Here is a 15,420-nt window from a genome sequence, read left to right as displayed (position 1 = left end):
TCGTTTTTTTGGATGAACGATGAACGAAGACCGACCTAGTACAACTACTTGATTCCCACGCTACCCTTTTTTCAGTTTGTTTCTTCTAGAGTACAAACAAAGCAATTGTAGAAAGTTAAATATATGTATGGGAATTGTTGAATTGTTCGTGCTGCAGATTGCATTCCTGGAATATGTTACTTGGATTTCGCCCTCTCCTCCGTCCTCAAAGGTGATGAGTCTTTCAGAAAACTAAAGCTTTTAGCTCTCCTAGCGCCAAATGTCTTCGATGTTTGCTTCAAAATCATCAACAGTTCGCTCTAGATCTAGTGGACGATAGACCAGCTAACTCTCTACACTTTGTGATGATGGACAAGAACTAGAGCCATTTGAGCTAGACGCACTCCACAAAAGCTACGCGTTACAACTACTCGATTCCTTGTTTCTCTTGTAAGTACAAATAAAGCAATCGCAGTCATGCAAATAGACCTCCCCAGTTCTAATCGTCAAGATACAAAAGACCTTCATCGCCATCGTCCATCGCGCCCTCGAAAGCGCTAACTGGCTGGTATCCTCTTCCGCGTGTCAGCCTTGCTCGAACCCAATCGAATCCGGCTCGGGCGGCATCCCATGTCCAGTAAGCACCATCTAGAGCGCCCAGAGCAACATATCGCACTGCAAGACCCGTCCTTTCGGCCCAGTGCTGCGAAGATCGTGCTGTTGATGCTGCGAAATCGTCGGGTAGCCTAGGTTGAAAATAGAGAAGGAGTTAAGATTAATATCATTAAGAATATTTAGTATAGCACGGACGGGAACATATCAAACATTTCGGGCGTGTTGTGATGACGCAATACGTTTTTAATGCGCGCTGAAACGACACGAACATACCTGATAGCACCACCAGTGAATCCATACTTTCTATAATACCAAACTCCACCACCAACAGTACCAGCAATAGTCAGACTGAGCAGCAGATACCCAATAACAGCTCCAGCCGTAGCTCCAGCAGTACCACACCAAATCTTTTCACCAGTAGCGAGATCTACACCACCAGTACAAGTGGTCTTGGCTCGTCTCCTGTATCCAGTAGACACATATTTGTATCCGTCACTTTCACAAGTCGAGACTGGTATGACTCCACCAGGTACCAAGGTGCATGAGCCTTTCGAGTCTCTTACATAGTTGAAGTCGCACTCGAAATCTGATTCTGTACATATACAGTTGGTGGATACGAGTGGTACCGATAGATATGCTTCACCAATGTTGCAAGGACGGCTTGGTTTCCTTCTATAATAATCAACCTAAACCCAAATGACAGTTTGGTCAATTGATACATGAAGTGAAAGTAAGAAATGCTAAAAAACAGAAAGGTCATGGAACATACCTTGTGACCAAAGATGCAGCTCTCATTTTGACCTGGTGGTCCAGGACTCCAAACCTCGAAATCACTAGCTTCAGGATTCGAGGTATCCAGCTTACACATTCTCCCATCATGTGCACCAGAAAAGTCTAGATGCACCGCAACGGTCTTGGATGCTCCAAAATTGAGACTACCATCTGCTCGACGACCAAATAATATAAAATGTGCAGTGGTTCCTGCAGGTTCAGTAATAACATGTGTGATTCGAAGTTTACTACCATCATCCGTTATCTTCAAGTCTTGGAAGGTCAGGCCTTCATCGAGGGAATATTTAATTATATCGGTGGGTGCTTCATCGTTAACCAGCACCATTATACCACCATGATCACCAAACTCCCACATATGAGCATCTTTTGTAACTTCACGCCATGTTCGTCCACCATCTCGAGTCAAGAAGGTGTTACCATCTGTATACTTGTTTAAATACTTTCCGACATTACCAACACCTGCCATCAGACCAATAGCAGATGAGGCAGAGAATTGGTCTCGAGAATCCCGTCGTTCTGTATACGAATGGAGGGATAAGGAGCATGACGATGATTTGCAATCATAAGCGTTTCCTTGCGAATCAGTACTAGGGGGTATCAAGTCCACCCAAGTGCTTCCATCGTCAAAAGTGATTTGAGTCTGGACCTTCTTTGCATCACCAATAGATACATCGGTAGGATTCGTCACAGTATTTACCATGGCGATACCTTCAACTCCTTGCATCTTTTCAAAGTCGACATATCCTTTGGAATTTCGATTTGTGTACTTGACAATATTGGAATACATGGTTCCATTATAATTAGATTTAAAGAGGCTGCCAAATTCACCTTCTACGGAATTCGACATGTATACGTCAATAAAGATGGAACCTGTTGTCGATTGCAAGATGGTATATCCTAAATCAGGCATTTGAAAGGACGGAGGGAACATGGTAAGAGCCCAGTCATTCCCATCCATTGTGACATACAGCAGTAGCTCTCGAGTATCCTCGTGTAATACTGCAGCCACCATAAACTCTTCGAAAATAGCAAATCCTGCAGTATTCCTAAATCGAGACTCCCACGATCTACCACCATCTTTGGCCCTTGATAACGTCAAGGTATGAGTTCGAGGATTCATACGTCGTTGATTGCCTTCTTTAGCGGTATATGCTTGACAATATATCGTTTCTTTGGTAGGTGATTTGAAGACTTTGTGCCTTCCCCAGTCGCAATTATTGACATATGTTTCGATTTTGCTCCATGAATCTCCTTGATTCCATGTAACGTATGCTACAGTATGACACTTTGACGAGTAATCTAAACTAGCACAGTCTTCTGATCCGACCCAAATCCACCAGTTAGGTTCATCAGGATGCGTTCTTAGAAGAGGCACACCGAGTTCATTAGCTTCAGTAGGGACATTGAAGCTAGAAAATGTGGTTCCTTTATCTTTGGTATAATATTGCTTCTTTCCGGCAGTAAGAAAGAAGGCCTAGGTGATGTGATAACGTGTGAGCTTTCGTCCACAGCCCCCTCTAAGTACATCTTTTTTCTTTCTCAATTTCTGTAATTAATGGAGCTAGACTCACCCTGCTGTCTCGATACGTATCTAACAGCATGGAGGAGAACCGAGTGACATCCGTCATTACATGTTCCCATGATTTGCCTTGATCAGGAGATTTCCAAACAACTCCAGCATAGTCACGTATGAGGACGGTTTTAGATTGATTAAAGTACATGTAGTCAGCCATTTCATCATCAAATGTAAACTAGCCAATAGGATGAAGTCAGCGAACTTTTTTTTGGGTTCAACTCGTCTCATAATAAGAAACTCACTGTGGTAATCACAACATCAACACCACCACCTGGAGTTTTGACGGCATCACCACATGGTCGATCTACTTTGGTCTTTTCTAGATCGACGCCACCTTGGCATTTAGACAGACCAATCTTTCTAAATCCAGATGGTGCTGAATATGACGTTCCGGCCTTGCAGTCTTTGGGCTGGTTGAAATCAGCTCCATTGACTTTACATTTAGCAACTCCATCAACTACTTCTCGGTAATATCCAGCATCACTAGATAAGTAAGGAGGTCAGTATTCCAGCTTCTTAGCATCACCATGTAAAGAACCAGAATTTTTTTGCTCGCAATCTTGAAACATACCATTCAAAGTCCTTCTCTGTGCAAGCACAAGTTTTGATGGTTCTCTTCAAATCTGTGAATTCTTTACCAACAAAACATTTACTGTCGGCTTTTCTTCTAGTATATTCAACCTCGGCACCCAAGAAGCAACGATCAGCTCCAGCAGTATCATGAGGAGACCATTTTTCAAAGTCAGAGTCGGTACATTGTTTAGGAAGCACATTGGTAAAGTCGAGCTGGAAGAGGGAAGTGTCACCATCTTTACTGATTCCGACAATTATAAATTTAAGAGACGTGGCTGATGGTTCTGTAGTGATTGTTTGTAATCGAATGGGCTTATCGGTAAACTTGTATTCGCTCCATGTTGTACCGAAATCGTAAGTGTATGCGAGAGTATCAGTTGGTCCTTCATCGTTCACCATTACAATCATAGCGCCGTGATCACCAATGGCCCATCTATGAGCATCACGTCGAATTTCAGTCCAACTACGTCCAGCTTCACGACTGATATAGACGTTTCCAGACTTGTAGTCCATTAACCTGGATCCTACATTACCAACACCCAAAACTACTCCTGGTATAGACTCAGCAGAGTGTATGGTTCCTGTAGCAGATTCACTATCTCGAATAGATGCGTGCGAGTGCAAATGGAGATAGCATCCATCATCAGCATCACATTTGATGGGATTGCCATTCGCATCCTTGGTTGGCATTTTGAGTCCAGCCCAAGTTGCTCCGTCATCAAAGGACATTCGTGAAGCGATTCGTTTACGACTACCAGAAGTGACATCTTCAGGGTTGGCCACTATGTTTGTTAATACGATACCAGGAATGGCCTGTAGCTTTTCGAAATCGACAATACCCGCTTCGTTTCTATTGGTTCGGTCGAGAAGCTTGGAGTAAAATGTTCCATTGGCATTAGAGCGATACAGACTGCCATATTCACGGTGATAATCAGAGGAGATGGAAACGTCCAAAAATATACTATCTGTCGTGGATTCCAAAATTGTGAAAGCCTAGGTATAGAAGTGTGTCAAACGATGTAAAATTTCAACTGTTCAAATTAACGAAATCGTCTACATTGTGTTTCACGTTGACATTGGGAGGGAATTTAGTATCAGCAAAATTGATCCCATCAACCGATACCATCAACTTGATTCCAGTCATGTCGCCCTAAAGATTAAAAATGTCAGTAAAGATATGACAATACAGATTTAAGTACAAAAAGCTGGAGTACCTACCACAGCTACGACTAGAATGCCGTCTACTACGTAATAATCGACAACATTTTTATCTATGAGCACTTTTTTGGTGCCATCAGCGTAAATCATGACCATCTGCAATACGTTATCGCCAAAGCCCAATCCTAGAGCATCTTGGCCGACAACACCATTCTTATTCTTCCAGCTAGCACAATACACAGCATCCTTCGGAATCGTAGTGCCAGCAAATCCAAAGTCTCTCGACCAGACACATTTTTGTGCCCAAGTCTCTATTGGCTTCCACTCGCGATAATCCTTTGAGGTAAAGACCTCAGTAAAGCATTTGGAGCCAGGACAGTCTCGTCCACCGCCAACGAATACCAACCAGTCACTTTCTTCGGGGTGGAAATCGAGAAGAGGTACTCGAAGTCCATTGGGAAGGGCAGGCAGTGTCATAGCTTTCACACTATTCATACGGTCTGTAGTATAGAATCCTTCATCCTTCTCGTTAAAGAAGTAGGCACGAGTGATTGAGCTGTCGTGCATTCCAAACATGACGATTCTGCCATTATCTTGCAGAACACGTTCCCATTTGCCACCTTCATCAGAGGACTTGTACATTTTGCCAGACATTGTTCTGGCTAGAACTGTGGTTGATTCCTTAAAGTATGTGACTCTATCTACGTCCTCGTTCAATGATGAGGTTGTATGTTCGACGGGTCCCGCAGATATCCGTATCTGTAGCAAAGAAGCAAGGAGATCAGATCCTGAATCAAGCAGAGAACGACAATGGATCATTCCAATTCATGCGATATGAGTTACCTTGTCATTGTCTTGATCGTTAGCTTTGACTGCGATGAGCATCCAGTATGCCCAGCACATCCAATAAAGGAGCTTAAAAGAAGCCATTCTGGTGCCAGCAGTCCTACTACATGAATAAGAATCGATCAAATCACTGTTTTCTTGGGAGCTTACAAGTCAAATCGACAATTACCGCGACAATCAACAATCTTGAGGCTTTTGAAGTGATTGGATTGCGTCCTGCGGTGAATGATGTTGAAAACAGGCAGTAGATAGACTGCAGCGACTGGCAAAGGTTCTTGTATATTAATCTTGTGCTGTCCGATGTTGGTTAAATCGTCTTGAAGATTTGACGCAGAGCCTCAGACCGTTGTCCGTCGTTTACATATACAGAGACGCGTTACAAAGTTCGGGAAATCTGATATTGATCACTTTCTCAAATCGCACATTGTTTTGGACGTGTTGACACTTTATGCGTTCAGCTGTACAAATCATAAACGAAAGACAGCGTGATAGTGTTCTTCTTGTTATATTCGGCTTGTAGAAGGTACGCAGCGCTCAGAAGCCTCAATTTACTTCCATTTTACGTTGTTTACATCGGTCAGTTTGGTTGCAATCAACTGCACAATTTGAACATTTGAACATCATGGTCAGCTTTCTTGTCTTAACCCTGCTTTAACTAACCGTATTATATTCACGTTAATTATTAGATGTCTGAATATCGATTGTCACCATTACAAGATGCCATAGCCGGTGCACTTTCATCGCTATCTGCAAATGCAACATCATACCCCCTAGATTTGATCAAAACGAGAATGCAGGTGCAGAGCAAGGTCCTCTCACTCAAAGGAGACGAGGTGTACCATTCGCAATTGGATGCTTTTACAAAGATCATTCAGTCTGAGGGCATACTTGGACTGTATTCCGGATTTACTTCGGACATGATGTCGACCCTAACCAGCTCATTTGCCTTCTTCTATTGCTACTCTGTGGTTCGAGGCTCCTACCACGTAAGAGGTTATGAATGTGTTACTGGTACAGCTACTCATTCGCTGTCTTTATTTAGCGTTTCGCACCTGGTGAACTATCCACTGCATCCGAACTCGCAATAGGAGCTATAGCAGGTGCTCTAAGCAGATCGTTCTCTAGCCCCGTAACCGTTATCACAACTCGTCAGCAAACCAGCACAATCAAACCATCTCCAACATTCCTTGCAATGTTGCAGGATATCATCACCCACGGCGGCATCACTGGATTATGGAGAGGTCTCCCAGCTTCTCTCGTATTGACTGTAAACCCATCGATAACATATGGGCTCATGTCTAGGCTACGAAGCGTCTATGCCGAAAAGTATCCCAACCATAAAATGTCGACACTCCAGGTCTTTATCCTAGGTGCCTTTACCAAGGCTGTAGCAACCATAGTAACATACCCACTTATTATATCAAAGATACGATTGCAGTGGAAGCCGGCTCCTCTGCCTGCAAATGCTACCGCAGAAGATAAAGCGATGCACGAAAAGCTGAGATACAAAAATACGTTTGATGTATTAAGAAAGATCTGGGAAGCGGAGGGGATCTTGGGATGGTATAAGGGGCTTGATTCTCAATTGTGGAAGTCAGTCCTTACACAAGCGCTTCTATTTGCAAGCAAGGATTACTTTGAGAGATACACCTTGGCAATATTTGCTGCTTTGAGTCAGCAAACTGCTGCTAAACGGCAGAAATTGTCAACCTGAGCTTGTTTTAATACTAGTATTATTGAATAGTTTGTACACGAGATTATTAGCTAAAATACGAAAATCATTTAACGTTTGAATCTTCTGATTCAACTATGCGAGTTTAATCTTCACTGAATTTGAATCTCTGGTCCTCTCACAAACCTCCGGCCCTCGATCACAATTTCATTTTCTAGTGCGTGTTTACTCAACACTCCCTTCGTTCTCTGCACCAACTCAAACCTCCTGAACGCCGTAAATGTTAGCCCTTCTTGATCACCCGGCGCCATTATCCGAATCCCATAGTTCACCATCTCATAATGCCAAGCTTCAGTCGACGCAGCCTTATCCTCAGTCCAATACATTAGAATCTGCTCATCACGGATCCAGCACTTCATATCCTGTTGAAAGACTATAAACCCCATTGACTCGTCCCTCCTATCCAGGTTCATACCGTAGTATGTTCCGTGGAGAGACAGGGACTGTGTGAATGGCAATACGCGGAGGAGAGCCATGTCTGTGAGCGTCTCGAACGAGTGTTTTGGGATGATGATTTCATCATCGTCGACTACTTGGGCTGTTATGTTGTCTCGTGCTTCCCATGTTAGTTCGAGTAGGTCGGAGGTTGCCTCGTAGTGGTAAAAGCCTCGTGCTTCGACACCGGCAATGTGGTCGTCTGGGTTGAAGTAGTTGAGTCCTATTGGGTAACGATACAAAGGTGTTAAGTATCCAGACAAATGGCGGATGGCTACTTTTGCACATGACATGACTGTAGACTGTGGATGTTGAAACGTTTTGAAGGTACGATATCACTCACCTCCCATAGAAGGAAGCCCCAGCGATGCTCTTTTATCGTGAGTCAGCACCAAGTATACTTCTACCCAACGACTAGTCCGTCTACTCATAGAACTACCAGTATAAAGCCCTTCCAGCGAGTCCGCACGATCACCCATAGCACCAAAGAGATTCCGAATTGGCTGAATATGCATCCTAGACGTGAGTTCAGACAGTGATCCTTCCCACTGCGGCAGCGACAGCCCATCATCCAACGACATCGGCTTAACTCTCTTCACGACAGTGCCCTTTGATCCAGCTCCAGAGCGAATTACATTATCTTCCGGTATCACGATACTAGAATTCATCAGTCCCGCCATCATTTCGGATTGGAAGGCTGATGTTGTAGCAGCAAAGTAGACTATTATGATGACAGAGGTCGCATCTTGCATCATGACCCCGACGATGCGATGCTGGATACGTCCGTTTGATTTCAGTACGAATTTTTGCTCCCAGCCGACGCGGTCGGCTTGAGCTGTCGCAGGTACTGATGATTTACCAACGTTTTCGAGACCATGGTTTGCTTTTCTACATATTTCAGAGAGATACATGACTGGACTCCATTCAATCGGGATTTTGCGAGGTGGCAGGAATATGAGACAGGAGGTTGGATACCCGTTCGTATGATTCGGAGTCGATACAGCAAGTTTCAGTGGATTATTTTTGATTGGAAGATCATTGACAATAAAAGGAGGTGGCAGAAGGTATAAATAGCGGCCAGAGATTATAGATGAATCAGTTGTTGGTATCAGAGAATGTCCGGTTATATATCCTATGAGGTCGTTTATAGCCTGTGCGTCAGCAGCTACGTGCACATATGCTTCCTGTATGGAAATCGCGAGCGACGGTGTCTCCTGTGGTATTACAATAGGCTCTTCTGGTTCGGGTGATTCCCGTTGAGGAATCACCTTATTCACTTTCGTTGCTGGAGCGATTTCTTTGTTTGTTTTCGTATTTGTTTCGAGCTGTCTCGGCTGAGGCGTATTCAAAGTCTAATAATCGAGGAATGTTAGCTCTCTGTGTGTTTGCACGCCACGTCACTTGGTTGCTACCTGTAAAGTCATTCCCCTTAATAAATCCCTCAACACTGACAAGCTCTTTGAGAACTCGATTACCGAGTCACATAGCAGCATCAACAGAATTGCAAATGGTTGGGCTTTAGGTTTCACAGTCACAAAAGCTCGATACGACGCACCCCCCTTCACCTTCACACCTTGTGCCAAACAATCTACTATACACCCACCCACCGAATCATCTCCAATATCATCAGGCTTCATCGACGTCAGCTGTAACAGATTCAGATTCACTAGATGCGCCAATTCGGTCGTCACTGCTTGTGCTGACGACTCGACAGCCAATGGACCATGAAATACAACCACGGACGTGGTTTTCAATGGATTTATCAATACTGGAATTCCTTTTGGTGAGCTGTGAGTGGGCATTGAGAAGGCTGGCCAAGGTTGATGCCCTGGAATGTTGAATCCTCCATAAGTAACGGGTAGAGGTAGACCAGAAAGTGATTTTAAGCCTGTTCGTGCTGTATCTGCCGTGATGATGAAGTCATTCACGATGTCTTCTAGGGCAAGAGCTACCATCGTGATCAACTTTTTTTCATTTGAGGTTTAGGACTTTCAAGCCTGTTAACCGTGCAAGGTTGTTAATTCACGATATGGAGCTGGAAATTGCCAATGAACAGCTTCCGGGAAAGGCTTTACCTCCTCTTCCTACTAGGTCGAGTCACTTACTAAAGCTTGAATGCGAAGTACCCACAGTTTTCGTTCAAAGCCGACAATAAAATAGCGATGAGTGCAACATGAGCGACGTTTTTCTAATGATTTATATTTCATGTGCAACGAAAAATATGCAAATTTCAATGGTTACAAAGCTTTTAACGCCTTAACCTGCGTTCCAATACTTCAGAATACAAGTTGGCCAATGAGCTCCAGAAGCGAACAGCCCATTCTTCTTGGTTTTCGCGTGGAAATGATATGAAATGCCTGCAGCATTCATCCAATGCTTCAGCCAAGTTTACAAGTGTCCCTAGATGTTGTTTTCTATATGCCCGTTGGTTTGTATTGGGCTTCCTGCCATACCCATCCACTATATAACGTATATACCTCCTTAACTGGTCTTGCCAAGTCTTTGGATGATTCAGCATGATATCAAGCATTGCCAGGACCCAGGTTCCAACATAACCCTTTTCTTGAGCTATGTGTATCTCATGGGGTTGACATGTAGCAAAGTTTGGTACATGGCAGGCCTTCTGGGTACGACGACGATAATTTATACCACGGTGCGTTGGAAGAGCGGGAATAAATGCTACGGTGACGTTCAAATATGATATGATATCCATGTCGTTCAAGTCCTCGTAATCTTCATCATCCGAGGACCATACATCTCGAGTTGGCACGTTTACCTTTACGAGGAGAGAGCGAGTCTCTTCAGGCGACATATCCCCAAGCACAACTACATTATATGGTGAGGTTCCAAGTTGGTCATATATACATCGATTGTTCGGAGAGCAAACTTCCGTAATCTCAGAGTCCTCTACAGTTTCTAGGTGTACGGATACTCTCGTAAAGGATACGTTTTTCACTCTATTCACGATATTTCTCACAATATCGAGACATGGGGTATCACGTCGGCCCACTTGGAAGATTCCACCAGTTGAGCGAGACATTGCATGTAGCGTGGCATATGGAGCCCAACCGCCAACACCAATTGTATGTATTGGCATTCTATATGGTAGATTTGTAAGATCAGGCAATCTGTAAATTGAGGTTCAGCCGATTTTGATCAACGAAAACCTACTGTGTTTCCATCCTGTCAGTAAAAACCGGGTCAAAGCATTCGAGAGGTTGATTTACTGCACACATGTCAGGACGGGGTTGTGCTCCAGTAGCACACAAGATAATGATACAGCTACGTGAGATACCCCTATATCGAAGTTGTTCGTTGCTACATATAATTTGACTCCATTGAGAAGCCCAAGCTCTTTGAGTTGCGATGCCGACATCGACAGCCACATCGAGGTTCATGTGGAATGGCCAGCCACCTGGGTAGTGATTGACCTTAAACTCTGGGGCATCGTCCCATACATCATCCCCACCAACCCAAAGTATACGTGACCGACCACCTGCCCCACACATATCGAGACAAACAGTTCTCAGATGGTTCGCATGCTCAAACCATAGTAGAGTATCTACCACCAATACTAAGTCCATATCTATACGATCATTGAACTCACGTGGAATAGCTGGCGCTGTTATTTCTATTAGACACTGTCCATTATCGCCTCTTAAGCGATGTGCGACAGACCGTATTTTCGGTTCGGATATGGTGGGATACTTTACATGGGTACGATTCTGCCTGTGCAAGAGAGCTTGCTCGTCACGATATATTGATTCTTTATCACTATATGGAGGGAGTCTTATATCTACAGGTTCGTCGATTTCATATACAGGTTTTGGTTTTGGTAGTATTGCTGGTGGCGGCGTTATAGATCTATCTCTTGGTAGTTGGTTACAGGGTTGGCCCTGTTGTTGCTGTGGTTGTTGCTGGTGAATTTGGGCAGGGAGATGAGCAAGAGAATTATCCGCCGGTCCTCGTGGTCCTCGCATAGCCGATGGTGGTACACCCGACGAGGAGGCTTGTTGCAACGTAGCCATATTGACATTCATACTCGTCGAAGCGAGGTGTTGGTTATCGTAAAGCACAGACGGTTGTGGTGTTGGTGTTTTTATAGGTTGAGAAGGTGAGTTCTGAGTGGAAGCTGGTGTATAAGATACAGCACCATTCGAATGCTGAGGAGTCTTTTCGGACAATGTGTGGCCTGCGCCTTCAGTAGCAGTGGATATTGTCGGTGTTTGACTAACATGAGCATCTACTAGAGATTCATATGTAGCTGGCTCAGTTCGTCGTACTTTATTGGCAGAGCCTTGTCTGACAGCTGTTGATGAAACTCCAGAATCATTTCTTTCAATCTCGTTAACGTCTTCAGAGTCTTGCCTCGAGCCGTTGGTGATGATTGGAGCAGCTTCGACGGGAGAAGTGATGCCATTTGAGTCATCTATCGAGCGACTGCGTTTCCTACTAGGTTCGGCCATGACATCCTGAGCATCTTCAATCATAGCGTTCCCGTTATAATTGTGAAGAGATGATGTGTTTGTCCCATGTTGCTCATTCATTATATCAACTAGTGGAGGAGATATTGTCATCAGATTGCAAGGATATTACTGCATAGTAAGAAAAGCTAGCTCAAGTGTGTACCAAGTCAACGTCCATTGTCAAAAATAGACGAGATTGTGATGAATCTTGCCAAACCGAGACCAGCAAATGCAACTTTTTCAATAGCAAAGTAGATAAAAGCTTCTCCAACCAATGCAGGGAATTAGCCCTGGTACGTTTTCCTGGTCCAAAAGTCAAAGTCACTTCAACTCTCACTTCGCAAGTGCTAATAACTCAAACACATGACAAAAAAGTGAACAAGCCTGAAACGACGGGGTTTTCGTGATGTATTATAATATCAATGAGTAAAATTTATAAATTGCTTGTACCATTCTAATATAGAAGTTTGTCCGGAAGTTTTTATCGTATCAGATACAGGGTTCAACAAAGTCTATAGCAGCACTCACAGTCGACGGCAATATCTGCATCGATGCCAACTCATATGGCTGCATCGCGGCTGTCCACTGGCACACGTCCTACGAAATCATCTTCAGCTGCCTCATCCGACGAAAATCGATCTCGTTCTGCCCGAATCGCAAGCAGCAATGGCAGGAATGGAGCCGATACTCTGGCACTTTTGGGTAGACCAAATCCACATAGAGAGGCTAATAGAATGCTGGGTGGTCTCGATCCGTCTATGAGTGGCTCAAAGGACTTGTCGGGTCAAACAAAACCAAGGATTGAGCATCACAGATGTGACGATAGGGCTGAAATGGAGGCTAAATATCGGATAGGTCGCAAGCTAGGAAGGTCGGTATTTTGGTGCTATCCTTAGTCTCACAACACCATCTCCCAATGTTTTTGTCATTTGCGTACTTCGACGACTGTAACCGAGAACGATTTTGAATGTTTTAGTGGTGCTTTTGGAACCGTACGCTTGCTAGAAGATCGGGATACGAGTGTAGTCTATGCTTGCAAAGCTGTTGACAAACCAGCTGTAGGTCATGCATCTGCTTACGAACAACTTCAGCGAGAGGTGGCCATCATGAAGGCTGTCTATCATCCGTCCATTGTACAATTACGAGAGGTGTATGAGACCAAAAAGAAGGTTTTTCTGGTTATGGAATAGTGAGTGCCAAAACTAGCAGTCAGTAGATGTTGATTGGGTTGATCTCAAACTCGATTTTCTCTGTCTCTAGTTGTCAGGGAGGTGAACTAGTGAGTAAAATACGAGCCAGACGGCATTGTCCAGAGTCAGACGTGAGGACGATTGTTCGGAGATTGTCTGACGCTGTAGCATATCTACATGAATATGGGATTGTGCATCGGGATTTGAAGGTACGACAATTTAATTGCTCGAATAGGCAAGGAAACCTCTCTAAATCTCTATTACTAGCCTGAAAACATCCTGATATCAATGGAAGATCCTTCCATCGAGCACAATATTAAGGTCTCAGATTTTGGATTGGCCACATATGCAGACGCTTGTGGAACAATGGACAATGTAGTTGGAACACCTTTTTATATGGGTAAAACACTTGAGACACATGCTTATAGGCGAGTCTGACTAATACCTTCTTCTTCTTGAACAGCTCCTGAAATAGTGCAAAATCTTGGATACACAGCACAGTGTGACATATGGAGTATTGGAGTCATGACCTATTTATTGTAAGCCCATTGTTCTTGCCTTGCATCGTGCCACACTAGTGCATTACGAATCATTTTTAGATTGTTGGGTTATACGCCAGAGGCAGAAATGATGTTGCATGATATGATTGCGAATGGCAAGATTGAATATCCAGCACGACTATGGAAGGGTGTCTCTCCAGGAGGTATAAGTGACTGTATCCATATATGTCAAATCAAACACATCAATTGAATCTAACACACTTCACGACTAGCTCGGAATCTGTGTGAATGCATGTTGAAATTCGATCCAGCGTCACGTATAACAGCACGAGAGGTCCTTATACATCCATGGATAGCAGTATGATATGTTGCTTGCGTTTGGATATGTCGTGATTTCTCACTAGCTCTACCTTCCACTAGTCAACGCTGGACATGACCAGCGATTCACCCTTCAGCACAACCGTATTAGATCTGATGCGGTCTTTCAACGCCCATACACGATTACAGAGAGTCCTCTTGATAGTACGAGCCGCCGTGAGATTTCGACTGTTGCCCAAAATACGGCGACGAGACTTTTTCGACAGGGATACCATAGTAGCAGAGCCGGAACAGGATTACATTAATGATGAGTGGGAGGGTGAACGAACCGACGTCCTGGAAGAACAGTCAAGACGACCGCGGAGGTTTGACAAATCAAGTCAGAGTGTTGAGGTGTTGGCTGACAGAGGATCCAAGAAACGAGATATTGTTACTGCTTCGGCATCGAGTGTGTCAAGGCTATCCAGACACGTACAGAACTCGCGGTCATCAGAATTGGAGCAGACGTGGTCGGATTCTCAAGACATGTCGAGCTCCAACAGATCAGTGGATTTACCAAGAACCGAATCCTATCGCAGTAGAAGCTCTGCATCATCTGCATCAAATTTGGATTCCTCGAATTGCACTCTGGATCATCCGCCGTTGGGTCGCAAAGTGTCGACTGGGTCGTCAATAAATATTTACAACACATCACATCCAGAACCACGCACGGATAACCACAGCGCCCGAAGTAGAAAGGCATCAGATGCACGAACAACAGAAAGGAATGCTAGTTCAACAAAGCAACTTCCTGTATCCAGCCCTACACGAGCGACGAGGAGGAATACCATTAGTAAACCTGTCACTCCTCCCAAACCAGTGGAAATGATTCGACCTCGATCCAAAACACTATCCAATATACCTCCGCCTTTGGACGGGTTTAAACCTGATTCTCCTCCCTCCAAACCAAGTTCGCCCACTGCTGCAAATGATACGCCTCCAAGGCGAAAGAACAGTAGCGAGGCCACAAGTGATACGCCGCCACGAACCATGAGAAAGAACAGTATCGAGACCACAAATGATATACCCCAAAGGCCTATAATTAGAAAGAACAGTATCGAGACACCAGTCACGAAAGTATCGCCGACTGCTAGACGCCAACGCTCAAATACCCTCAAGTGAACACAAATACCCACGATTTATGACGGTATTAAGCTATATGTATGTTGAGTCTTTCAACGATAAAATTATTAGTTGCGTT

At 44.2% G+C, this 15,420-nt stretch overlaps 3 protein-coding genes across 3 annotated transcripts; 2 read left to right on the top strand and 1 right to left on the bottom strand.

Moving 5' to 3' along the window:
• Positions 1–478: 478 nt before the first annotated feature.
• SmJEL517_g02986 (uncharacterized protein) lies at positions 479–5,623 on the bottom strand (the record flags this gene model as incomplete). Its single annotated transcript, XM_031168914.1, has 9 exons — positions 479–725; positions 868–1,280; positions 1,364–2,860; positions 2,958–3,137; positions 3,205–3,445; positions 3,534–4,528; positions 4,593–4,685; positions 4,754–5,452; positions 5,537–5,623. 9 exons carry the CDS (start codon positions 5,621–5,623, stop codon positions 479–481), a joined length of 4,452 nt encoding a protein of 1,483 aa, XP_031025090.1.
• A 602-nt stretch (positions 5,624–6,225) lies between these two features.
• On the top strand, positions 6,226–7,253 carry SmJEL517_g02985 (uncharacterized protein; the record flags this gene model as incomplete). The annotated part of the gene is made up of 2 exons (XM_031168913.1): positions 6,226–6,525; positions 6,582–7,253. 2 exons carry the CDS (start codon positions 6,226–6,228, stop codon positions 7,251–7,253), a joined length of 972 nt encoding a protein of 323 aa, XP_031025089.1.
• Positions 7,254–12,723: 5,470 nt separating this feature from the next.
• Positions 12,724–15,341, top strand: SmJEL517_g02984 (uncharacterized protein; the record flags this gene model as incomplete). The annotated part of the gene is made up of 8 exons (XM_031168912.1): positions 12,724–13,043; positions 13,149–13,361; positions 13,433–13,571; positions 13,630–13,762; positions 13,826–13,901; positions 13,962–14,065; positions 14,135–14,220; positions 14,283–15,341. 8 exons carry the CDS (start codon positions 12,724–12,726, stop codon positions 15,339–15,341), a joined length of 2,130 nt encoding a protein of 709 aa, XP_031025088.1.
• Positions 15,342–15,420: the final 79 nt, after the last annotated feature.

Source organism: Synchytrium microbalum (genome assembly GCF_006535985.1).
Source record: "Synchytrium microbalum strain JEL517 chromosome Unknown SmJEL517_scf0014, whole genome shotgun sequence".
Classification (NCBI taxonomy): domain Eukaryota; kingdom Fungi; phylum Chytridiomycota; class Chytridiomycetes; order Synchytriales; family Synchytriaceae; genus Synchytrium; species Synchytrium microbalum.
The sequence above is the reverse complement of the archived record's forward strand: the minus strand, read 5'-3'. Positions and strand labels throughout refer to the sequence as shown.